The 27,099-nt window shown below is 42.7% G+C and overlaps 2 protein-coding genes across 2 annotated transcripts in view; one reads left to right on the forward strand and one right to left on the reverse strand.

Moving 5' to 3' along the window:
* Nucleotides 1-27,099, reverse strand: part of LOC125880938 (dynein regulatory complex protein 1-like) — a 480,097-nt gene that overhangs the window by 14,017 nt on the left and 438,981 nt on the right. The gene's annotated exons all lie outside the window — the stretch shown is intronic.
* drd4b (dopamine receptor D4b) lies at nt 5,607-25,504 on the forward strand. Its single transcript, XM_049564024.1, has 4 exons — nt 5,607-5,980; nt 9,819-9,931; nt 11,603-12,198; nt 25,302-25,504. The coding sequence occupies exons 1-4, from the start codon at nt 5,732-5,734 to the stop codon at nt 25,502-25,504; spliced, it is 1,161 nt and encodes a 386-aa protein (XP_049419981.1). The 5' UTR covers nt 5,607-5,731.

A 27,099-nucleotide genomic window follows, 5' to 3' on the forward strand; every position in this document is an offset into this window, starting at 1 on the left:
ATCTAACTGATTGACTAACATAAACAACTAAAAATTGAAAAAAATTAGCATGCACCGTTAGCTCTGGTAAGAGAGCTGCGCGTCGGGGTTCTATTCCCCTGTCGGGAGTTATTTTCCCAGCATTCACCGGCTCATTATACATTATCCCGCTTATTACACGGCTAATTATCAGTTAAATAAATAATGTTGTCTGCCTCCGCAAAGTGCATTAAAACTGACCGGATTCGACAACTTTTGGTGAAAGTTTTGTACTCACCCAGGCTTAGTGGACTGAACCAAGGCATAAAACTCGCGTAAAATGTCATTAAGCATGACTGCTGAGTGTGTATTCAAAACCGTGTTCTTTTGTTTTTGGCAGAGAAAGTCCGTCAGTATAGTAGTACAGTACAGTATAGTATAGTACAGTTGCCCATGTTGTTGTCTTTTTTGTATTTATCTCATCTTTGTCCTCCTCTATCACTTGAAGCTCTTCAGGTGTCATTTCCTTGTGCCGTTTTTTGCTTGATTTTTTTCTTTCCCTCTCCATTTCTTTTTCTTCAGTGGCATCCCATTCCTCAAAATCCTTGTAGCTACTCTCCAAATAAGTTAAAAGAAATGTTAAAATCAGCCACTTCTGTTTGTCTTTTCCCTCAGAAGTTGTTTGACAGCTGCAGTGTTGCAGGGCAGCGTCTCTAGCAATGCTGGGCTACATAGCAACTGTGTAATGACCGTTGCTAGTATCATATCAAGTAATATCAGACCGCTGAATGCCACGACTGACCAATCAGAATACAGCATTTAATAGAGCCGTGTAATAAAACTGATATCATCTCGTCCTGAAGTCTTATCTCACCTCTGACTCAGAGGTGATCACATGCTTACATATAAACACAGATTATTTTGGTAACACGCAACTTCCTGCCAGGAAATCAGAAAAACTTTAATTTGCAGATGCTAACTGTGCTTGTTGCTTCATCTTCGTATCTTTTATGTGTTCAGATGTAATTCTGTACATCAGAAGTTTACATGATGTGTAGGAACCAAAGATTTTAATCCATGTTCTTCTTTACTTCCATCAGAGAGAAGATTCTTCACAGTGATCCTTCTCTTCATGTATTTCTGCCCAGATGGATTCAGGGCTGGTTAAACACCTGCGTTTTTTAAAGCATGAGTTCTATTCTGCTTTTCCTCGCAGGGCTTTGTGACGACGTGTGAGAAAACTAATTGCTGCTGACTTTATTCTAATGATATTCATGCCACAGGAGCAGCCGCGGCACAAACACCTTTACACTGAGATCAAAAGCAGAAGAGTCGCTGGAAAACTTGTCAGCTGTTTGCAGCATGTGACGTCTGATTAGAACGAGGTGAGGTGAAAACTACACCTGGAATTAAAACACCTCTCTGCCCTCTGTTGATGGCAAATTCAGGAGCTAAGATTAGTTTGTAAGAAGTATAAAAATATTTGCTCCCTGACGTTCGGGTTGTGTGAGGCAGAGGGAATAAACAAACACAAAGAGCGGTGATGGGACGTGTTTTAACCCGAGATGATCCGGAGTCAGTGTCACTGCTACATGTGCTTTACAAAGTGCTCAAAATATAAGACACAACACAGCGAGCTGCACGTTCACCCAAGGAAACTAAATGTTCACATGCTTTAAGAAATACTGTTCAACTCCTCAACATCTGTTGTAAGCTGCAAACGGTAGCATGCAGCTGTAGCCTGCTATTCAGTGTCACTTCCAACATCAGTGATGAATGTAGCAGCGGTTGTATGATAGTTGTTGTACTAGTATAGTGACAGTATCAGTGGAAGTAGTATCAGTAGTCACAGAAGTAGCTGCAGCAGTAGCAGTACAAGAATACAAGCAGGTGACAGTAGTAGAATAGTCGTAGTAATGACACAATATGAACTGACTTGGCCCGTCCCTCACACTGCACAGTGCCGCCATTCTTGTTCACATCCTGGTTACATCCCGCATTGATTGCCGCTCGCATCATCACCAGACAACCCTCCATCAATCACATCACTCCTGTCCTTTAGCAGCTTCTCTGGCTCCCTGTTAAACACCCTCTTGACTTTAAAGGAATACTCCGACGATTTGGGAGTTATGCCGTTTCTCTATCATTTTCATATTTAGACATGATGGATACCTTTCTTCTGTCTGTGCATCCAGTGGCTGGGTCTCAGCGGTTAGCACTGCAGCTTAGCTGCCCTCTGCGCAGGGCATAAACACACTATAGTTCCGTGTATCAAAATTCTTCTAAAACGACTAAAAAGGACTCTCGTTTTTCGAATTAATGTTTAAACATGTTTATTTTAAATGTAGAACGTGTAGAAATGCCAGCTTCAGGGTTTCTGTAACGTTTATTTGTTCACTCTTACCGAGTAGGCTACTGACCCCCTATAGACTTCAATTAGGGTTGCCACCTTGGATTTGTGAAAAAAAAAGGGACACTCGACTAAATGTTTGAGGCGGAGGGCTCGGCCATTATTACCAGTTCACACTGACCAATGAACATGAAATTCGGACATAGGAGACCAGATTTGCCATCATTCCATGTCCTTCTATGTGCCTGTATTTTATATTAATTTTTATATGAATGAAAAAAACAAATCTGTGTGACTAAATTCTTACATTTTTACATCTATCTCACCATAGCAAGTTGGAAGATGACATATTCTGCCATATATGAAGAGGGCAGACTCTCTGGAATCTGGCAATATAAGAACCATGATGCTGGGACATTCTGTCACTTCACAGCTGTCCAAAACATGTGGTTTGTGCCAGGCGGACATGATTGCCAGTATTTTTTCATTATTGCAAGAAATTCCATTGACTCATTCACAAGTCAAAAATGTGTTTTATCTGAAAGAAACATGCAATATTTACATCTAAGATCATAGAAAAATAGTCAATGTATATGGTGACTACGGCCCTGTCAGCATGCATAATTAGGCTGCAGTTGTCTGGGTGCGCAAAGGTGAAGTGGCTGGTCTTGTCATACAAAGTTTGATGGAGTGTCAACTGGACAATATGGAGATATTTGCATCTTGAAAGCCGGACTACAAATGTGGATAGACAGGGAGAAACACACGCAAGCCTAAGACGTGGTAAGATACGATATTCCTCACTATATGAAGTGACTGATAACAAGATCTGTATCATGGATTGTGAAGAAATTCGTCAGGTTTTTATTTTGTAGACAATTGATTTGGATTTACAGCGTGATGGGATGACAGCACAATGATGTGTGTGGTCCTGCGCTTTCATGTCATATGCGTAGCATTTCTGTGCGAGCCTGCATTCACGAGTATTCCATCCAAGAGTAATGTGTGTGCAGAGCTGTATGAAAGCTCTGTTATACATCATTTCAGTGTAACTTTATCAGTTTTTTTTCGCTGTGAAAACATTCGGAAAGCTACGATTCTGCTGTTTCACGTGATATGCGTGGCTTCTCGCTATGACACACAGTCGCGGAGAAAAACCATAGAGAAGAACAGGTGTGAATTTGGATGCACTATGCATCGTTCGGGCGCATAGGGTTAAATATAAATGGAAAAAAATACAAATTAAAACATGATTGGATGTGTAAATATACTAAATGAACTGTTAGGACTTCCCACAGCTCCTCCTACCTCTTTGACACAGATGTTCTTGAGCCTGTTGCACTGATTCTGGACGGCCTCCTTGGCCTGCTGCTGCTGCATTTTCCCCAAAAAACGGGACAAATTGTGTCCCGGGAGAGATTTTTTTTTTCTCGGGACAGCTGATGAAAAAAGAGAACAATTCTGGGAAAAACGGGACGGGTGGCAACTCTAACTTCAATTGTATTCGCTAAGCTAAGCCGCAATGCTAACCGCTGAGACCCAGCCACTGGACGTACAGACACAAAAAAGATATCGATCATGTTGTCTAAATATGAAAATGATAGAGAAAGGGCATAACTCCCAAATCGTTGGAGTATTCCTTTAAGATCCTACTCCTCACCTTTAAGGCCATCCATAACCCCAACTCTTCCATCCACCTCACTGTCCCGCCTGACCACCATGGGGTCTACAGCCTTCAGCCACTCCGCCCCCGCCTCTGGAGCTCCCTCCACTGGACGTCATAGCATCAACTCTCCACTTTCAAATCCAGCCTCCAAACTCTTTAAACTAGCCTGTTCAGTTTGACTCCCGTCCATCCAGCCACACACATCCACTATTTAAATAGAATTTTATTCACTGTAAACTTGTTTCGCTGAATATTTATTTGTTGTTATGTTATTATCTATTTCATATTGCTTTATCTCGTTTACTTCTTTTAATCTGCTGTTATTTTCTCTATCTCTGTCTGTAAGGTGACCTTAAGTGTCCTGATAGACGCCTATAAATTAAATCTATTATTATTAGTAGTAGTAGTTGTAACAGTGGCAGCTGCACAATGGTACAATGGTAGCAGCTGTAGCAGTAAAATACCAGAAACATACTAGCATGTTGTAGCAGTGGATTTCTTTTAAATAACTGAATATCACTGCTCATAGAAATAGTAGGCCTAGTAGTTGAACAGTTGTAGAAGCAGTAAATGGTTAATGGACCTGCACTTGTACAGCATCGTCCGAACACTCAAAGCGCTTAGTACGTGTCACATTCACACACTGGTGACCGAGGCTATCATTCATGGTGCCACCTGTTACTCAGCTTTTAACACACTCACACACTGATGGAGCCGCTATCAGGAGCAAACTGGGGCTCAGTGTCTTGCTCAAGGACGACATGCAGGATGGAGGAGCCGGGGATCGAACCACTGATCCTCTGTGGACAACCCACTCTACCTCTGAGCCACAGAAGTGAAATTTAACTAAATTAAAGTGACTAAATACCAGCAGGAGAACGTAAAAACAAGTGCATGTACTCAAGTGCTTCAGTAGCCTACACTTTAGAGGTACTTCACCTTTATGTCACACTTTTTACTTCTGCTCCACTCGAGGCAAATACTTTTTACTCCACTACATTTATTTGATAACTTCAGTTACTTTGCAGATTCAGACTACAAATATCAAATATTTTTAACAAATATGTGATGATGTATTATCACAGATTAATCCTTGCTGTTAAGTTTTTAAACATGTCTCCTTCCTCCTCCCCGCCTCAGCCTCCTCCTGTAGGGTGGTGCCACAGGTGTAAATGGTCCCCTGATGGTAAACAGGTGATTACGGCCCTGTCATTAAACAACAACACAACATTGAACTGATATTTGTTGTCCCGGTCAAACAGCTGATTCACTCCTGCTGGGACTGTTCACACCAAGCGAGCAGCAGAGCTCCAGTAAGCAGATTTACGCGGATGGATTTAAGCTGTTGCCTTCTGATTCGTCCACTCTGCAAACTTGTTGCTTCAGCAGCGGGCTGAGGGGACGGCAGGAAACTGATCCACATAATGCTACAGGATCCCGGCGGTATAAGCTCAGTAAATGTTAAAGAAAAGTAAACCGAGGGGCCGGGGAAGGAGGGTTTCTAAAGCAGGATCTGGTGACTGTGCGCTGCGTGGCTGTGCGTCTGGAGAGCGGAGCGCACCGCGGGCTCTGCGCACTGAACGCGTCGGATAAGCGACCTCTCGGAAAAACTCTCACAGACTTCACCTGTGACGCTCCTGCTCATCTCGGAGCTGCTGGATACGGCTCATAGATGAAAACCACCCCGGAGAGAGTCGGTCTCTGTCGGACAAGGAGCCCGTCAGTCTGCGGCGCACGGCGGAACACCACCGGCGACCATGTCGGACATCTCCACTGATTTTAACAACGACACGCTGCCGGCGGCCGCGGTCACGGACTTCAACTTCCCCGCGCTCATATTCGGGATTTTACTGATTGTGATCATCACTGGTGGAAACGTGCTCGTGTGCCTCAGCGTGTACCTGGAGAAGGCTTTAAAAACCACCACCAACTACTTCATAGTCAGTCTGGCGTTCGCAGACCTGCTGCTGGCGGTGCTGGTGCTGCCGCTCTTCGTTTACGCAGAGGTAAGCACCTACAGGAGCCAGGTGGGCTACTGAACCTCGGGCCACAGGGGGCCACAGGGGGCCACAGGGGCCATATTAACAGGATGTGTGCTGTAGTATTTAAAATCTGTGGATGTGCTGTAGCAGGAAGCTTAGACAGTCAGAGAGTCTCTCTTCACCTCCTTCAGTGGGAACTAAACACTTCAGTTTAACTTAGGTTTGTTGTCAACCAACAGCAGCACCTGAGAGTCCGACCTCACCTGCAGAGTGTCACTGAAAGACGCACAAAACGAACAGGCCTACAGAGACACACAACATCCACTAAGATGCAAAAACAAGCTCTAAGTTGTGCTACATGACTACGACGTTGCACAAAACAACCACAAACACACACAAACTACTACAAAAACATGTGAAGGGACCTCAGATATTCAAAATGACAACAAAGACATGCAAAATGACGTTAAAGATGCGTAAAACAACTACAAAAATATGCTTAACTACTACAAAGATGCATAAAACGACTACATGGACATGCAAACTGACCACAAAAACGGGCAATAGAATCACAGACATGTAAAATGATTTTAAAAAGCACACAAAATAATAACAATTATGCGCAGCGATGGGTCGGGTCTGGGCTATTTTTGGCAAATTTAGGCAATTCTGAGCAACAAACAGGAGAATAGGAAGACAAGACAGTTGACAACAATGTTCATTTTGGACCACTTGAAGCTTGAACCCACAACGTCTGGAACCAAAGACTGTCATCTATCGCTCTGAGCTAATTGGCAAGTGGCAATACAACAGTGGCTTCACAAATTGAGTAAGCCATTCACTGTTGTGCAGGCAGATTTGAAACCACTGTAAAAAAAAAAATTCAGTTATCAAGACAAAAATCTGAAAATACACATATTGCAGGATGGAGATGTTGGTAATTTGTTTTTAAAAGTGATTGATTTGCTCCATAAGTGAATAACTGATGTTTAAAAATGTTTCTTGCATTGACTGCAATTATTCACATGAGAGCAGAATTCAAAATGTTCTCAAAAATTCAGTTTTTTAGGTAAAATTCTGATATTTGTCAAACATCATCTACCATGACTCTAAAAAATGTTCATTTTTTTCATGGACATTGAAGATTTATTTATCAATTTGCAGGTATATGTTTACAGTAGTGTTCACAGTCAAACATTTTCATGCACTGTAGGCAAAAATTGTGGGAGGAGATAGGTTTTTATAAGTTTTACAGTTTAAAAAAAACAGTGATGGACTTCATAATTTTTAATAGGTTTAAATGTACAAAAGTTTCTTCAGTATTGGGGCTACAGTTTGATGAAAGTGTGAAGTTCTAGCAGGTTGATTTGTTATGAATTTTCAATGTTTTGAACTTTAGACGCTTGCTGTAGCGCCACCATCAGGACTATTGGCTTGGGTTTACAGCTGAGGTAATCTGGCATGAGACTGGACCTTTGTGCAAATTTGGTTAGCTTTCGCCCATGGTCCGGTCCAAGCTATTTGTTTTTATTTAATTTAGAGGCTTGCTGTGATGCCACCATCAGGACAATTGTCTTGTGTTTCATATTGAGGACATCTGACATTTTGATCTGTCATCATCATCATCATCATCACCCTTGCTGGGTCTCGAACCCACAACCCCTGACACCAAGAACCAGCTCCTAACTCACTGAGCTAATTGGCTGGAAGCGAGACCTGCTGTGCAGCTGTTGTCAAGGCAGATTTCAAAAATGGTCAAAATGTCAGAAATTCTGTTACCTGAACAAAAATCTGATAATACATAAATTGCACCTTGACAGCATGGAAATGTTGGTGATTTGTTCTTAACTCTAAGTGTTTTGCTTCGTAAGAGAAAATCTGATGTTTAAAAATGCCACTCTTACATTGACTCCAGTTGTTCCCATGAGAGCAGAATTCAAAATGTTCTCAAAAATTCAGTTTTTGAGATAAAATTCTGATATTTGCCAAACTTCATCAACCATGACTCCAAAATATTCTCAATTTTTTTCAGGAAGATTGAAAATGTATTTAGCAAGAATTTGATAGTATATGTTTACAGTACTGTTTACAGTCAAACATTTTGATGCACTGTAGGCTTAATTTTTGATAAATCAAAAGTCAGAGAAACAAGTTTTGTGGAGGACGGTCTGAAGATGCTCTGTAGCAAGTTTGGTGACAATTGAGCAAAAATTGTGGGAGGAGATAGGTTTAAGAAGTTTTACAGTTTTTGAAAAAAACCGAGTGATGGACTTCATAATTTGTAATGAGTTTAAGTGGACTAAAGTTTCAGCAGTACTGGAGCTACAGTTTGGTGAAAGTTTCAAAACTGTAGCATGTACTGTTGATTTTGTAGGTATTTTTAAAGATTTTTAAATTTAAACGCTTATTTCCCCCCCGGGAGGAATATTGACATGTCCTTGGAATTAAGTAAATCTGGCATGGGGCCGGACATTTCTGTAAAGTTTTCGCCCTTGGGAAGTATGACTTCCTCGGAAGAAAGAAAGAAAGAAAGAATTCCTAGGACTACAATAGTGTCCACAAAAGGACCACAAAGACATGCAAAATTACAACAGATGTGCAAAATAACTCCAAATCATGCAAATGGCCACAAAGACATGCAGAATTATCACAAAACATGCACAATGACCACAGACATGCAAAATGACTGAAAAGATGTGTAAAACAACGACCAAAACATTGCTTAACGGCTACGAAGATGCATAAAATGACGACATAGACATGCAAAACGACTAAAAAAAGTGCACCAAATTACCACATATGCGCGAAATGACTGCAAAACATGCAAAAAACATCTGCAAAGACATCCAGAATGACCACAAAACATGCAAAATGATAGACAAGACATCTTAAATGACTACAAAAATGTGTAAAACAACTACAAAAAAATGCTTAACGGCTACAAAGATGCATAAAATGACTACATGAACATGCAAAATGATTAAAAAAGCACACAAAATGATAACAACACTCAGAACAACCACAAACTGATTAAAAAAGCGCACAAAATGACCACAAACACATGCAAAACAGCCACAAAGACATGCAGAATGACGACAGATGAGCAAACTGACTGCAAAACGTGCAAAAACGGCCACATAGACATGCAGAATGATCATGAAAACAAGTAAAACGGCCACAAAGACACATGTAATGGCTACAAGAACATGCAACATGACAACAGAAACATGCTAAATGACATGAAACAACCACAAAGATGTGCAGAACAACGCAGTCAGCAGCTAAAGTGACCACACACAAGACAGAAAAAGTAAACTGCTGCAGCCACTTTGTGTCTGGCTCTTATCTAGGAGGGGCGGGGGGGCTTCTACATGTCTGTGCCCAGGGGCCATTAGTTTTATAATCCACCCATGACAGTCGCCTGTATCACAGCTAACACCTGCAGACGTTGTGTTTTTAGTGTGTGTGTTTTTCAGGCGAGTGTGTCTGTGTGAATATGTGTGTGGCTCAGAGATGCCCTGCTGACGCTTCCCCTCTAAGTCCTCTTTAATTAGCTGCATTTGTGATCTTGTTACCCGTGCTAGTGGCTGCAGCCACTTAATCTAGCGAGTGTCACGCCGGTGGCTCGTCCACATGCCCTCGCTGGATTAGAGGAGTCAGTCTGAAAGTTAAAACCTTCCCATGTTCACCTGAAGAGAAGTCAGGAGGGGAGGAAGTGTTTCCCTGGAGGAATGTTTGTCTCAACACTGAGCTGCAGTGGTGCAACAGGATTAAACATACTTACTCTCAGATTTGGGGCAGCTAATCACTCGCTGTTTGTGTGTTTCTTTCTCTCTCGCTGTGTGTGTGTGTGTGTGTGTAGTTTCAGGGTGGAGTTTGGTCCTTGAACATGCTGATGTGTGACGGCCTGATGACCATGGATGTGATGCTGTGCACCGCCTCTATATTCAACCTGTGCGCCATCAGTGTGGACAGGTACATCTGTGTGTGTGTGTGTGTGTGTGTGTGTGTGTGTGTGTCTGGTCGAGGTTTAGACGGGGACATCAGTCATTCCTCTGCTGTAACGTGACAAGCAGCCTCTGTTTGGTTTTCACTGTGTGAGCCGATGGAGGAGGGGATGAGGGAACCAGAGGACGGAGCGTGAGGATTCATATTTATCTCAAAATTTAAAAACAAGACTTGAATTTGATCCATAAATGATTCAGATGTTTAAATATTCTCCTGCAGACTCTAAAATCCTGCTTCGCTCTGATGCAGAGAATCGTTCAGAAACCTGAGGTGTGATTCTCCTGCACTGGATTTCAGCTCACCAGAGCTTTGACGCAGGCGTGAGCCGTTGATGAGCTGAAATTAAAATGAACCAAAATGTGTGAGCAGTGAGAACAGGGAGGTGATTCTTTCACATTAGTTTTTAACAGCTGCAGCACTGCTGCTTTTTTTCCTGAAATTGTTTTTGGTGAAACAAAGACATCGTTACTAAACTGCAGTGCAACTTTGTGATGACAAAAGCTAAGTAAGACATGTAAGGCAGATGTGGACAAGTGAGTCAGTTTACTGCAGCTCAAACAAGACGAGTGGGTGAAGATTTTTGCAAATTCAAAATCTTTTTTTTCCAAGTAATTGAAAAACTGAGAAGGAAAGATTTAGGCCCCGATCGCACAGAAATGCATCTGGCGTTTTTGCTGGAGTGAACTCTGAACCCCTCCAGTTGAAAAAAAAAGTCAATTCAGAGCGTAAAAGCTCCCCACGTCACCTACGCTTTTTTTCCCCAATGGGATGATTTGAGAGGCGGGCCTTCTGTGGTGGTCACAACAAGTTTACAGTTGGTAAACAATGGAGGAGAAACTGGTGGCAGCGGTTGCTGGATACCCAGAGCTATACAGCCCGACGATAGACATCCTACAATCTGCCTGTAAACGTCCATGATGGAGGAGAAGCTCCTGGACCAACTGGTGGTACTCCCCATGATCCAGCCTCTTTTTTAGGGTCTCATGTACCCACACAGATCTCTGTTTATCTGCTGACAGCCTCTCACCCTCAACCACAGCTACAGACAGCACCCTCTGCCTCAACATGGCAGCAGCTACATACTGATCACTGCAGGATGCATACAATAAATAAATGCTAGATTGATTACACGGGAAGGTTAGGGAAAGGAGGTGATGGGGTGGTTGCCTGGCAACAATAATAAGGTGCAGCAAACGTCTTTTACTCGTGGCAGTCAGTTTAACAAAAAAAAAGGCAGCGTGGTGAGACTCGTGTCTGATTCTTGCTATTTTCGTGGAGGCTTTACTGTCTTCACAATTTATTGTTTCTTATCTGTGACATACAAGTAATGCAAGCAGTGTTCAGAAACAGACAGGAGGTCTGTGTCACCGCGACGCTGAGTGTGACGGTGGGCGACTTCAATTTTCTGTCAACAACGGGGGTGTTTTTCACAGGTAACTTAGCCTGTCCCCCCGCCACAGGAAATAATGGATTGATCCTGGAAAGCTGTTGATGTAGCACGTTTCTCCTTATTAAAGTAACACAGTGATTATTCAACCAATGAGAATTTGGTCAGATGAGAGCATAGCGACCACATAATCGACTAGTCGACCAGGAGACTACAGCCCTAGTTCTAACCCTTCTTCCTGTGTCCTGCAGGTTCATTGCCGTGTCCATCCCTCTGAACTACAACCGTAAACATGTGGACCACCGTCAGCTCATCCTGCTGTCGGCCACCTGGCTGCTGGCCCTGGCCGTGGCCTCGCCGGTCATCTTTGGCATCAACAACGTGCCTGACCGCGACCCCAGCGAGTGCAAACTGGAGGACAACAACTACGTGGTTTACTCTTCAGTCTGCTCCTTCTTCATCCCCTGCCCCATCATGGTCCTACTCTACTTCGGGGTTTTCCGCGGCCTACGGCACTGGGAGGAGGCCCGTAAGGTCAAACTGCGCAGCAGCATCGAGGCCTGCAGGAAGCTGCAGCACGCCGCTGTCGCCACCGCCCTCCCCCCGCTGACGGGCACCATCCCCGGGCCTCTGCCCATGCCTCTACCCAGGATCATCGAGAGGGACTTGGCCCAGTCTCGGCTAGACGATACGGGCGACTACATACAGCAGGAGATTCCTTATCCTCGGCAGTACAGAGAGAACTCTGTGCCCACGGTGACGTTCAGTCAGCAGCAGCACAGGAAGAAGAGAGCCAAGATCAACAGCAGGGAGAGGAAAGCTATGAAGGTGCTACCTGTCGTAGTAGGTGAGTGTTCACGTTCTCCTTCTCGTCCAATCAGAGATCATGGGACTCATGAGCCCTTTTTACACAGAGATCCAAAAATATTCCTGAAACACAGACCCCTCATTACGTCAGCTTGACTTTTTTACACAGAACCAAACAATGCAGCCATCAGGCAGCCCCAGTGTGTGATTGTAGACAGCATGCTGACGTTCCAGAAGCAAAAGAAGCGTGACATGTAACACAACAGCGTCAGCCTTATGGGTCGTTCAGATGTAGCGTCTTTTGCGCGCATAAATCCATTAGTTTCAATGTAGACGCGCGTCAAGCACGCTCACAATCCAAAGCGATGCCATAGCGGCGCACATTTGGTGCGACGCGCCTGTTTTTTCGTGCGCGTCCGCGGCGCACAGAGATGGAAAAATCTCAACTTTTTCGAATGCAGCAAGCGCACTGCATGTTATGTGATAAGAATTAACCAATCAGCTCCACGGACGTGCTTCTTCCTTTCCGTCCAGCGGACTTCACAACATCCAGTGGTGTGAAAGGCAGCAAGCAGCGGAGGAGCGACTGATCATTCTTGTCCAGGGATACCCAGAATTATATGACCTGTCTTCGTCGTACTACTTTGACTCCAACAGAAGGAACAATGCCTGGAGAATTATCAGCTCGGAGCTTGGGATAACTGGTGAGCATGATGATACGGTTGTGCCCTGTGAGTGACAGGTGGTTGTGGTTGCTTAGTAACGGCAGGCGCGACAGTAGCGCAACGTCCGAAGCGCCTTGGATAAAAGGATGGAAACGGCACAGCTGGCGTTCTTCACGCGCTTTTAGACGCTACATCTGAACGGGGCTTTACATATGTGATGTATGACATTTGTGTCGAGCAGTGCTTTCTAAACAATAATAAGGTAGAACATGGCAACAACAATCATTTACCATCACTGCTATATGTGAAGTGATCTCACCCTCTGCTGTCCGCACCTCAATGTCTCCTAATTTGCGGATATTTTCTGCCACAGTTCTTCTTCTTTCGAGTTAGCTGCTAACTGCTTCAAGTTGCATTTAAATGTCCTGGTGGGGGGTCACACGCATAACACGCCACCTTAACATCACACTCATCCTGTTCTGCCTCCTAACACTTTTTACTAGGCCTCCAGGAAGAGTGACAGGCTTTGAAGCCAATTTTTATAGTGGCTAAATAATGTAGTTACAACTTTCGGATCTGTCACATGATGTCATTAGGCCCCAAAAGATTTTCTCTCCCACAGACTCAGAGGCATCAGTAAATCAGAGGATGAATGATTTGTTTCACTATTGGGATTTGATCCATTCTATTCGATAACATTTTTGGAACTCTAGAAGAGCAGCACGATTAAATCTTTTTATTACCATTCAAGTTAGTGGAGGGCTAAACTGGAAGTGGCTGCTGGGCTCGTGAAAATTTGAGTGCACTTGCTCAGTGGGCCCAATTGTGGGGAAGATCTAGGTACTGATGTACCTGGGGGGGTCAAACTGTTGTGGCTCCATGCACCACTTAGCAACTTTGACAGGAATGAACGAGGCCTCGCCTCCAAAGCTGCAGCCAGTTCTCCTCATACAGCTAGGTATAAAATCCGTTCCTTCATTTCATGATCACACCTTTTATACAGAGCGGCAAGGTGGAATAATGGTGCAACATTTCCACATTGAACAGGCAGTGTAAAATGGGCTACACAGTACAACAGCTTTGATAACTCGATCTAAATACGGTTAAGGAACCTTAAAGGTGTAAACTACTCCTTCACAGCACTGTCAGACACTAAAGCTGCACCTCCCAGACAGACTCTTCACATTAAACATCCATGCCCAGATAGAAATCTGACTCCAGAGCTGACACGCAGTCTGCAGTCTGCTCACCAGGACCGCCATCAGGGGGGTCAAAGGGTAGAGATGACCCCGTCCCAAGGCCAAGGGGGGGCCCATGAAAAGGTCTATGGTTGACCCTTAAATAGGATCAAGTACAACAATATTCTCACTGACTTAAATCACTGACAATACAAGTTATGAGTATTTACATGATAAATGTATTTTTATCATTAAAGCACATTTCAGTGTTCCATCTGATACTCCCAGCCGCCTGCAGGTATTGTGTAATGATGCGGTTCATTTAAAAGAGAGGTTCAGATGCTGCTTGAGGAGAATCCAGGATACAGAGAGAACGAGAAAATGAAAGGAGAAAAGAGGCGACGGACAAATGTCTCACAAATTAATGTGAAGAAGCAGCAGGTACGACAGGCAGAGCTGAAGGCGAGAAGTGAGGCAGAGTCATTTTTATCAACTAAAACCTGCTGTATCGGCTCAGTTATAAAGCTACAGTGAAGACAAGGCATCAGATTAAACTAGAGCATCCACTGGTACCAACTATCTTGTTTGAAAGGGGGCCAAATAACTGAAATAATTATTTCAGATCTGCACACAATTTGACCAGTATTTGATCACAGTAGCAGTTTGTCAGTCAGGATTTAACACCTTGCAGTAATTTCTTCATTCAATGTTTGATTTTACTTTTCTCTAATCGTTCATTAGAGGACATCTTTTTAGCAAAACAATGAAAATTACTACTCAATATGATTAATTGGATTATAATTGCAGTAAGTATAAAGTTTTGCATGGATATATAGTGATTTGAGGGGCCCCGACAGGAACACGTTGTCCCCCCGCCCATGTTTCCTCACAGCCGGCTGCTGCTCACTCACTCCCACACCAGATCACATCACCTCAGTCCTTCAAAACCTCCGCTGGCTCCATATTCAACAAAGAATCCAGTTCAAAATTCTCCTCATCACCTTAAAAGCTCTCCACAGTCTGTCCTCCTCACCCGGCCCAAGCACCAGACCTGGAGGGGGCGGGGCCTGCTCCCTCTAGAACTCTATACGAACACCTCAGACATTCTCCGTCACACCGGTCTTTCAGAACGGCACTCAAAACCCACCTTTTAATCTGTGAGTCCATTAGCCCCCCTTCACTTTCCATTGTTGTAGTTGTTTTTATTCTGTTATTGCTTTTAATGTTTTGTCTTTTTTTACCATGTAAAGTGCCTCTGAGTACCTCTGAAAGCACTACACCAATAAAATGTATTATTATTGTAAGCTGAAGCTCTGGTTCAAGGACCCGCTTCACAAAAGCAATTTGTGAGCAACACTTAGAAGCTCAAACTGTTATTATGCTCATCTGGGCTGCACGTAAACAAACGTGCATGAGTGTCATTCAGGAACATTCAGATGGGAATTATAACGTACATGGCCAGTAGGAAGCAGCTTCACGTTAAAGAAACAAAGAAATCAGGAAACAGAAATCAGTTTCAACCCTGTTTCACTCAGTACGTTTACATAGGGTGACCATATTTTGATTTCCAAAAAAGAGGACATGAGATAGCCTACTTAACTGATACTCGCAGTTTACTCAAAGGTGCCTTATAATTTTAATATATTTAAAGTTTATATGTATGGATAGAAAATTCAGTTATATTACAAAATAATACAAGACAGGAATTCAGATAGGCCCCTATAGATAGGGGACACATACACACTAGAGTGTGGCTACCTGATCCGAGCCCGACGAGTCCCGACGGGTCCTGACGGGTCCTGACGGGTCCTGACGGGTCGTTCCAGATTCGGGCAAAAATGTATAAATTGTATTTGGGCTCAGGTCTGATTCGGTCAGCTGTCAGTGATCCTATTGTCTGTCCTGTTTATTGCTTGGGCACTGTTATTTACGTGACAACACCTGAACACAACACACACACATTGGCTGTTTGTTTCTACCTCTCTCCTCGCTGGAAGCCTCGGACCTCCCGTCTCAAACACGGAGGTCTCCCTCTCTGCAGCTGAGCACCCACGGCGCACACCCGGCCTGTTAAATAGCCTGTAACCATGACAACTGTGTGACACAAACTCAGTGCTTTGGTCATTAAATAATGTCGGGCTTGGTTCGGTTTCGGACATAACAAAACAGAATAACATTAAGAATGACTGTCGGGTTTAGACAGAAATATGCAGCCCGTGCCGCACTCTAACACACACACACACACACACACACACACACACACACACACACACACACACACAAGGAAAACCGGACATTATCATCAATTTATAAACACCCCCCGGACAGGACGTGAAAAGTGGACATGTCTGGGCAAAAGAGGACGTTTGGTCAGCCTAGTTTACATGACATCAGAGAAAATCAGTTTATTGTGTCAGTCTGACTAAAACCGGACTTTTAAAACACACGTAAACATGTCAGTATGAGTGAAATGGTCCTGCAGTGAATGTGTCACAGTGGGACTAACACACCCAGATCATGTGACTCCTGCATGTATACAGTCAATCAGACCCAAACTGGCCGAGGCGCTCTGAGCATGCTCCACAGTTTCCACCCCCAAAAGTCGAATAGACTTTAATTAAATAACGAAAAAACGACCAGTATGTTGTTTGTTGGTGTTGAACAGTGGTCTGCAGCTTGTCACACCATCCCCCATCCCCTCCACCCCCCGATGAGAAAGTCAGCTCCTATAGTACGTCACTTTAGAAACACTGATATGACTTGTATGAAACATACAAATGTAATGTGTCAGTGGTTTGCAGAAACGCACATTGCAAACATTTCCGTCTGTCGACTGGGCAGAGAGGTGTGTTATTGGTGCAGGATGAGGCTTTTTTGATTGTCTATCACAGAGCAAACTGCAGCTCTGGAGTCACATGTGGCTCTTGTGGCTCCCTGTGGCTTTAACGAAAATGATATGGAAATGAATAACGTTTTTTTTTTTTACATTTTAATTTTAATTTATTATTGTTGAGGGCCTTAAAAATTCTTAGATTCTCTAGTGGAAAAAAGTGAAGCCAATGCACCAAATAACTCCTCCATCTCCAGCCTGGTGCCTGGTTACAGGTCCTAAATCCAAATAAGGAAAAGTCTCAGAGGAAAACAGAGACTTTAATAGTGTGTGGAAAGACTTGTTTACATTCATAGCCAACGCTGCTAATCATAATTAGCCAAATGCAGAGTAGCCACCTTGTCATAAAACATACTAATGAATTCTCATTTAGACCTGTTAGTAATGTTGATAGACTCATTTAAACTAAACAGGCTGTGTTACCTTCATTATAAAGCTTAAATGTGTTTTACGGCTCCAGATGTTTCAAAGTTTTGGTTAAAGAACATCTCTTTTGATAGTAAAGGCTGTCGACCCCTGCTCCATCACTATGATCTCTATGAATGTGATTTAGCTCTTTATATAGACACTGATTTATTAAAACTGTTTTTGCTGTGACAGTAACACACTCACAGGAGGCGACTGTGCAGCCTTGGCAGAGGTTTGAGTGCTTTTAAGATTTTCTTTAACAAAGGCATTTTAATCATGAAAAGCTATTGAGATTGACCTTTATTCTGAGCACGCTGAACCGCCAGCGTGACCTCATTCAAACGAATAAGAGTGCTGTATTTTTTCAGAGGGTGAAGTTGGTCTGCACAGGTCATCACAGTTTTTTCATCAGTACAACTGTTTAATATCTGACAGGTATTACAGTCAGGAGTCAGGCAGCTCAGGTGCTTCTTGTTCTTCATCACTTACATAAATAGATTTCTAAGAGCCAAACAAACCAGTGGATTGATTCTTTCTTTGGCTTTCTCTTTATTTTTTGTGTGAAGATTTTACCAGCTGACTAACTGAAGGATCATGTTTGTTTACTCGTTAAAGTTTTTGAGGTGAAAATGTCGTTTCCTGTTGCTCCTGTTACACAAGAGGCCTTTCATTACGGCCTCTTGTGTATTTCAGTTATCTGTTTACTCACTGAAGCAGGAAATGAAAGTAAAATTGTTTGAGACAGTAGGTGAGGTGTTTAAGTGCTGAACGGTTCAATAAGGTAATTACTACCCAGCTGTGTGTGACGTCTATTAATCAAACAGAAGATGAATTATAAACAGATTTCTCACATTTTCTGTCGCAGCAGCATCTTCGCTCCTCAAATTTTAATTTACAGATCCAAGAAATGTATAACCACTGCATGTTTGTGAGGATAAAATTAACTCTGGACTCCAGAGTGTGATCAAACAGTTAATTATCTGTTGCACTTTGCATTTTCAATTCGTTTGTGTTGCCACTCGGTTAGCTGTAGGTGTGAAGCTGCAGACGTTCACGCAAGTTCACTGTGAGTGGCGGGATAGAAGCCTCATCTCTGACTCGCCGTCTCTCAACAAGCAGCGCCAGTATAGCTTAAAGCCCTCAATCCAATTATTATGTAACACATGATGTTAGAGTCACACCGTCTCTGCTGCACAGACGAGCTGAGATCAGAGGGGTATTCCAGGTAGGAGGTTCAACAAACTCCGAGTCTAATCCTGAACTCTGAGTCGACTTACCCTGAGCTGGGAAACTCTGAGTATCCGGTTCCAGAACAGCTGATCTGAATTAGTTCAGTCAACTCTGAGTAGGTGCAAGCGCATGCACAACCACAATAAAAAGCCATCATCAATGGAGTCCTGATACCTTGAGTCACCATGGCAACCGGAGAGAAAAAGCAATCAACTTAGTTTACACCTGTGGAATTGGAGGTGCTCATGAATGCCTACAGCGAATATGAGCATATATTTCGTAAAAAACAGGAACACCGCAAACGCTGCCAAGGAGAGAGAGGCAGCATGTGATATTTAGCAAGCAGGATCTTATTTGACGGGATGCTGGTGGCTCAGTGGATAGAGCAGGTGTCCCATATACATGGCTTTTACCACAGCGGCCCGGGTTCGACTCCGGCCTGTGGCACCTTGCTGCATGTCACTCCCTCTGTCTCTCTCCCCCTTTCACGCTTAACTGTCCTGTCAGTTTAAGGCAAAATACTACTTCGTACTCACGCCAAAGGGTTTTAGTTCACTGTCACGGGAGAGTGTGTAAAGCTGCTAATATCTGAACGCAAGAAGCTGCAGTAAGAGTATTTTGGGGCACTTTTATAGTACTTTTCTATGAAAAATGACTCAAGCCGATTAGTCAACTACTAAAATAGTCACTGATTATATTAATAGTCGACTAATCGTGGCAGCCCAACTTAGAAGCAGCTTAAAATGAAAAATAAAAACATCATTCAAACAGATAAGGCATATTTGACTTGGCCATGACTATACCTTTCTTTAGTTTGATTCATATTTGATTTATTAAACAAAGTAGCTTAAATAACCTCATTCAGTGGCTACGTCATTATGTACTGTAGGCCATCAATATCATATAAAAAGCTATCGTTCACAAAAAAACGTAGCGTGATGCACATTTGCTCTGATGAGAGCGCACGTCTGTGGTTTGTCAGATTTGATATGCGTGGCTGGTAAATGATTGAGTCTAATGAAAAAACGGTACGGTTCAAACAGATATTCACTGGGGAAAGACAGCACATCTAAACGGGGTCTGAAGATCCTCTCCCAGCGTAAAGCATTGTGATTTCATTCTGCCTCGATATTGATCAGATTTCCTACATACGAACAACCCATGTGTGTCTGCCAGCTTGCTTCAGGCTCAGTAGTAGGGAGGAGACAGGGTGAACTCAGGGACAGCGAGCAGGTTAGGTTCACAGAGTCAGTTGCCATGGTGATTGACTTACAGTTTGACTTACCTCTCTTTCTGAAACTGAAATCCCAGAGTTTCCCTCATTTCAGGGTTAACACACTCAGAGTTTCCACTAAACCTGCTTTCTGGAATACCCCCCTGTTCGCTGTTTGGATCAATGACCCATCACAGATTACTCAGTTTACTCTGTATTCTGCTCAGCAGATCTTCAGTCAGCGTTAGTTCAGTGACGTATGGCCGCACAAGGTGGTAAATGACCAATCAATTCAATCAATTTTATTTATAAAGCCCAATATCACAAATCACAATTTGCCTCACAGGGCTTTACAGCATACGACATCCCTCTGTCCTTAAGACCCTAGACCATAAAACCATCCACAGTAAAACTTGCTCATACTTGCACAAGACACTGTGACGCAGGCCTCTGTAGAAGGCGAGAGACTTTTGAGGATTCAAAGAGGTGTTTATGCTCAATGTTCGTTGCAGTAAGCTGTGAAATGCCAGGTAATGCACAGACAAATAGTCTGTGGATAAGCAAGAAGACAACAAGTGTTGCCAAAAGAACGTTACTGGAAAAGTAGGCTGCCTGGCAGCAGTAGTTGACACTGACCACTGGCCAAACAATGCATCGTGTAATTTAATTATTACTGTTGTTTACTTTGATAGTTTGCACCCCCGCAGGTCACCACTGTGTCCATGAGACCCTTTTTAGCTTCTACAGTGATCTCTCCACAACTACAGCCCTGACACATGCACAAAGGGGACAGGCGACAGTGATCATATGACACGCAGCGTGTTCTTGAATAAAATGACAAATTTCTCTGAGTTTGAACGTTGTCAGAAATGTTTAGGACACTGTAAGTTCACAACTCGACTAAATGTTTTACATTGGACTGGTTGTTTTTAGACATTCTGATGTGGAAGAGTGACATATTATTATATTATATAACACTGGTTCCAATAAAGTTGGCTAAAAATGTGACTGGTCACAATGATTTGCAAATTATCTTTGACCTATATTCAGTTGAACACAGTATGATGACAAGATATTTAATGTTTTAACTGATAAACTTTGTTGTTTTTCACAAATATACACTTACTCAGAATTTGATGCTGCAACAGGCTCCGGAAAAGTTGGGACAGGGGCAACAAAAGACTGGAAAAGTTGTTAAATACTCATAAACACCAGTTTAAAATATTCCACAGGTAAACAGGTAACTGGTGACAGGTGATGGTGTCATGATCAGGTGTGAAAGGGGCGTCCTGGAAAAGCTCAGTCGTTCACAAGCAGGGACGGGCAGGTTCACCTCTTTGTGAAAAACTGTGAGGACAAACAGTCCAACAGTTAAAAAACAAAGTTTCTCATTTAGTGATTTCACCTTCTAAAATCCATCATATCATCAAAACATTCAGAGAATCTGGAGAGAGCTCTGCACTCAAGGGGCAAAGCTGAAAACCAACACTGATTGACCTTTGACCCCTCAGACTGCTCTGCAGTAAAAACCAACATGACTGTATGAAGGATATTACTACATGAGCTCAGGAACACTTTGGAAAACCACTGTCAGTAAACACATCGCTGCATCTACCAATGACAGTTGAGACTGTACCAGGCTCCGCCCACTTCTCTGAGCCCGAGCTCATCTGAGATGGACCGACACAAAGTGGTCAGACCAGTCCATCATGGACGTCATGTCCTCCAGGACCATCCAGACTGTTGCTAGCTCAAGGTTCAAAGCATGTGTGATGGGATGGAGAGGTGCATCATGGGTAACTTCACATCTGTGAAGGCTCCATGAACGCTGAAAGGCACATCCAGACGACGTCTTTCTCAGGGACGTCCTTGCTTATTCCAGCGAGACGATGAGACACATTGTGACGTGTTCCAACAGCGTGGTTTCGTAGTGACAGCGTGCAGGTACCAGACTGACCTGCCTGCAGTCCACACCTGTCTCCTGCTGAACATGTGCGGGACATGATGAAGCGCTGACCCCGGACTGTTGAGACACTGACGTCAGATATAGATTTTGCCTCAAAACTTTTGCAAGATTGTCAGAATCAGAAACAATTTAACTGCAAACAGTTGCACGTACAAGGTCTTAGTGATTTGGTGCATGTCAATACTGCAAGCTCATGTTTGCAAACTTCCACTCTCTGTCCAGCTTTGATTTCATTTGTTCTTGGGTTAATACAGATTTAGGCATTATTGGAATATTGGAATATAATTTCACCTGCCTCACATAAACAGTTTATCAGTTTGATCATTAAACATCTTGTCTCTGTATTGTATTCATGTGAAGTGAATGTAGGTCATTCTGTTTTTATTTACGTTTTACACAGCGTCACAACTTTTTTGGAATTAGGGTTATATCTTTAAATTAAATATTTCAAACTATGAAAACAGTCAAAAAGGACCCCGAGAGAGGACAAATATTTTGGACAGTACGTGACACTGATTCTGTGTTTCAAGGATATTCAAAAGTATTTCAGTCCAACATGGCAGTAACATCAGCCAGGCTCCAGGAGGTAGTAGTAACTGTCAGGTGAAACTGGAGTGTGCTCTTAATTAGAGTTTCTGTCATGTTTTTGTGCCTCAAATACTCCTGAATACTGGGACAGACACAGATCCCTACACTTTACATCATCAGAGCCGTCCTGAATGCATCTTATGAATAAGAAGCATGCACGATGTCCTACTGACAGTACAGCTGTGGGTTATTATGCAAAGTCCTCCAATCTCCTGGAAAGAGCGACATAAATCTCATCAATCAACCTCTCAACACAAAGCGAATAAATCCGTTTTATCACCAACATGAGACGACACCTGAGACGAATGGCCTCACTTTGATTCAGTGACACGGTTATTCATAGTCCCCGCTCATCAAGGAAACTAAGCTTATTAAAGGTGTGTTATCGTTTCCCAGCTCACCTGCTCAAACAGAGAGCTCGCTGGTGTTTGCTGAGCCGGGGATGGACCACTGCTTTTAGTTTGAGGACAGGATATAAATCATGTTTTCACACTCAGGTCTCTGAATCAGACAGCAAGAGCAAATTTACCTTCGACTGTCTGTCCCTGTGGCCAGTTAATACATTAAAGTTCCCTGTGTCTTTATCCTTTCTGACATCACAGTTTCCTGTGAGGCAGCAGACAAAAAAAGTCAAGAAATCCAAAATTTATCAAACACCCCGGAGCAGAAATGTCTGCAGTAAAAATTATGAGACAGCAGGGTCGTTACGTTTCTAACTCGTCTCTAATGAACTCCGTCTGGTCGTGAATCATTTAGAGTCACGCTGTCAAGTCACAATGAAACGCACTGTCTCTCCTGTTGAAGCTGAATCATCAGGCGGGACAAAACATGGAAAAGTAGAAATTAATGAGAGATCATTTAGGAGGAGAGAGGGACTTATGTTTGAGATGACTAAAATATAAAGTTTGACACAGTTTCTGATTTGTGAAACCTTTATTCTATTTGTGAAAATGCAATAAAGACACATTTCCCTGTTTTTTCACCAGAAACTGTGTCTGAATGAATGTTTAGCCTCTGTAGGATAATCTAAGCCAGATTTGAGAAGTCTAGGTACAGTGGTTTTTGGTCTGGACCTGGTCTAATGAGGTCTAGGTATAAAACAAAAACGGTGAAATCTCCCCTTTAGCATTTTCACAAATAAAATAAATGTTTCACAAATACAATAGTGGGTGTCAGGCAAAGTTAATGTCTTACCTTAAAATGTTTTCACATCAAGAAGTGTCACAAAAAACAGACAATCAGTGGACAAACATTCACACTGCACATTAAGTTAATTTCCCCTTAACTTTCCCCTTAAGTGCCGAATCGGAGGCTAACTTCAGCATCGTGACAATAAAGTCTTTCTATTCTGTTCTATTCTATTTCTAATAGTTAGTACTAATCGAGGTACTTCACCGCCAGAAAGACAGCACGTTAAATAAAACTGACATGTCTCCGCAGTAGAAAGATGCAAGTACTTTTGAAATTGGTGCAACAGAAACAGAGAAAATGGATGTTTTTGCTCAAGACAGAGAAAACCTACAAGTACCAGAATGCACTGTGCTGCACCGGACCAATAAATGCTCCCGCTAGTGGGTGACATAATGCGAACATGTCCATTTGAAACAATTGTTACAATTCTTACAGTTAAACGACGAGCTGAAACATGTTTCTGAAAACATCTGAGGTGAGAAATAGACTCAGAGACATAATCTTGGTTTATATTTGACCAGCGCTGCAGTTTTACTGTTTGGTCCAAGATTTTTAGCATCTATTTTTTTTTTAACTGTGCAGGAAACAGTATGGCGCCCACTTCCTGTTCAAATACTCTCACTTTCACAGCTAAACACGACGGTAAAACATGTCTCTAAAAACATCTTAGGAGAGAAATAGGCAGTGCAGTTACATCGTCTTAATAAATATCCAATCAGCATTGCCTAGTTTTTCAGTTAGATCGGATTTCAGTCCAAGTTGGAGAGAGAAAGAAGCTGGGTTTGTCTCTTGATCTGCTTCTGTACTCTTCTACACTACTATGTCTGCAGTGGTGGCATGGTGGTGACCATTACGAAAATGCAGGTAATGAGGTACAGCCTGTAGTTCGAGCAACAGCCTGAGAGCCAGCAAAACATTTGCCAGGGGGCAAGTAGGGATATTTAGGCACCGGTTAGATGGAGTGAAGCTCATTTACACATACTACCCACACTGTTTTGATACAAAGCTGGTTGAAAATCAGGGAAGAATAGTGTTAAGTAACATTTTTAATGCAGGACTTATGTATAAAAGAGTATTTTTACACTGCCGTATTTAACTTGACTATTAAGATTCACCACTGATACATGACGCAGCGCTCACAGCTCTGTACATAGAAAGTTTTGATTCAAGCAAACTTCCGAAATAGAGGTTCTTTATTCTGGTGTCTTTTAATAAAACATGCAATAAATGTTAAACCATTTCCTATCAATTTTGGTTCAAAATGCTGATAATCAATGAAACAAATGGAGAAAAAGTTCTTTGTTTTTTTTTTAGTTCTTTTACAAGCCGATTCTCATCTCATTCGTATCTACATGCAACTAAATAATTCACACGTCTGAACTCAGCAGGAGAGACGTTTTCCAGACACCTTCATCGGCCACAGAACCTGATTTAAAGACCGAGACTTTTCTCTCCTTGACAGGAAAATTACCATGCCAAGATTTTAATTGCTTTGAGCCCTGTGACAGTTCACATTGTTGATTGATGTCATTTTACTGCTCCTGCCAGCAAAAACAAGAATGATTGGTACCAAAAGAAAGAGGCATAATTGGTGAGAGAATAAATCAACCCCCTGATGCATATTGTCGTGTGTTTGTGACATATTGTGAAATATGGTGTCACCATATTTTAATCCCCCCGCTGGCACTCACAGGATAAACACGAGCACGACTCAAGAAGCTGCTGCAGAAGTCAGTCTGTCACTTCGTATCAAAGATGGTTTAAAGTTATTGTTTTACGTGACGACTAACTCTGATCTTCATATCTTCACACAGGTTGCTTCCTGTTCTGCTGGACTCCGTTCTTCGTGGTGCACACGACGCGAGCCGTCTGTCTGACGTGCAACATCCCTCCCAGTCTGATGAGCACTGTCACCTGGCTGGGCTACGTCAACAGCGCTCTCAACCCCATCATCTACACCATCTTCAACACAGAGTTCAAGAAGTTCTTCAAGAAGTGTTTCCGCAGCTGCTGCTGATGTCAGGTTTCCCTCCGTGGACGATGAAGGAAGGACCTGAGAGGTCATGAAGCTCGACTGGGAAATCTTCCAGTTTAGCCAGTCTAACCATCTCTGAGCTGCCAGCTGGATGTGGATGGTTCATAATCTCTGGCTGGCAGGAGAAACATGCTTGAACACTGCTGCTGGTGATAAATATCACATTTCTGGGTCCATTTCGTCATTTGGTGATGAACTGTCTTGATCCTCCGGGATTACCACCCAAACTAAATAATGATGTCGCACAGAGAGCCGCAGAAAACAGACTCCCCCATCTGAGAGGAGCTGTCACCACTCTCAGTTTGTCTGTACAGCACTTCTTTACCGTGTATCAGCCTCGGCTGTAGTTAAGGTCTGCCAGTTCGAGTGATCGATGTGGGATTTGTACAAAGCATGTCTCCCTGAGAGGATCAACTCGGGGTGAAAATGTCCCCAGGATCCAGAAAGACAGACTAAGTTTCAACAGAGCAGAATGTCAAACAGCTTCATGATGAAAAAATATCTTTTAAAATCAGCCGCTGATCTCCACTTTCTCATATAAGCTTAAATGAATAGTCTCTTAGTCGCTTTCTTGACAGGAGTCAGATGAGAAAATTGATATTGCCCTCAAGTCTGAACAAACAGTCAGCAGACAGGGCGACAGCTAGCCTGGTCCTTCGGATGGAGATAACAAAATGATGCTTCACGTTACACATTTTATTTGTTTGTTTCATCCAAACTAAAAGCAAAGTTTAAAACTGACAATTAGTAGTTTTACAAAGAGTTATTATGTGGTGGATGATAGCTTGGCCTGTCTCCTTGAGGGCAGAGACACCAGAGTAGCTGCTTCACTGTTTCCTGTTTTTATGCTCAGCTAAAATAAGTGGCTCCACACTTTTCATCCAACTCTGAGCAAGAAAGCAAATAGAATATTTCCCCAAAGGTAGAGCTGCAGTGATTAAACGATTAATCAGTTTGACGATCAAGAGAAAATTACGTGTAATTGGCAACTATTTTTATCATCTTTGTGATGCTTGTCTTTGTCACACATAATAACAAACTGAACAGCTCTGGATCTTCCTGTTGGATAAAACAGCATCTGAAGACTTCACCATGTGCTCGAGGAAATTACACGGCAGAAATTGTTTCATTGTTTCCTGACATTTAACGACAAAGTGATTGATCGCTTGATCCGGGAAATTACAATAATGGAAATAATTGTTAGTTGCAGCCCGACCCAAATGTTGAGCTGTTCCTTTGATGCAACGCAGAGCTCACATCAGTCCTCACGGCCCCTTTGAAAGTGCTTCTGGGAAATGCCTAAAAATCATCAATGCATAGGAGACCAAGTGGCCGGTCGAAGAAAAGCAAAAACGAAAATCAACATCAACAAAACGTCTGCAAGGAATCTGATCTCACAGAAGCATGTGAAATCACCACGACCTCTTGACACAGCATTACATGGTGGTGGCCCGGTTGGGTTTAGACACCAAAACTACTCGATTAGGTTTAGAGAGCATCGTGGTTTCTGTTTAAATAATATGTTTGTTACATACGAGATATAAGTATGTCATAAAGTGACGGCAGTACAGTTGAGT

The sequence above is a fragment of the Epinephelus fuscoguttatus genome, linkage group LG2 (assembly GCF_011397635.1).
Source record: "Epinephelus fuscoguttatus linkage group LG2, E.fuscoguttatus.final_Chr_v1".
Classification (NCBI taxonomy): Eukaryota; Metazoa; Chordata; class Actinopteri; order Perciformes; family Serranidae; genus Epinephelus; species Epinephelus fuscoguttatus.

What these genes read in the sequence shown, in the direction of transcription:
- drd4b (XM_049564024.1), top strand. Translation starts at nt 5,732, where the DNA reads ATGTCGGACATCTCCACTGATTTTAACAACGACACGCTGCCGGCGGCC. An exon ending in TGCGCCATCAGTGTGGACAG is followed by an intron (nt 9,932 to 11,602) that starts GTACATCTGTGT and finishes TGTGTCCTGCAG; the next exon opens with GTTCATTGCCGTGTCCATCC. An exon ending in GGTGCTACCTGTCGTAGTAG is followed by an intron (nt 12,199 to 25,301) that starts GTGAGTGTTCAC and finishes ATCTTCACACAG; the next exon opens with GTTGCTTCCTGTTCTGCTGG.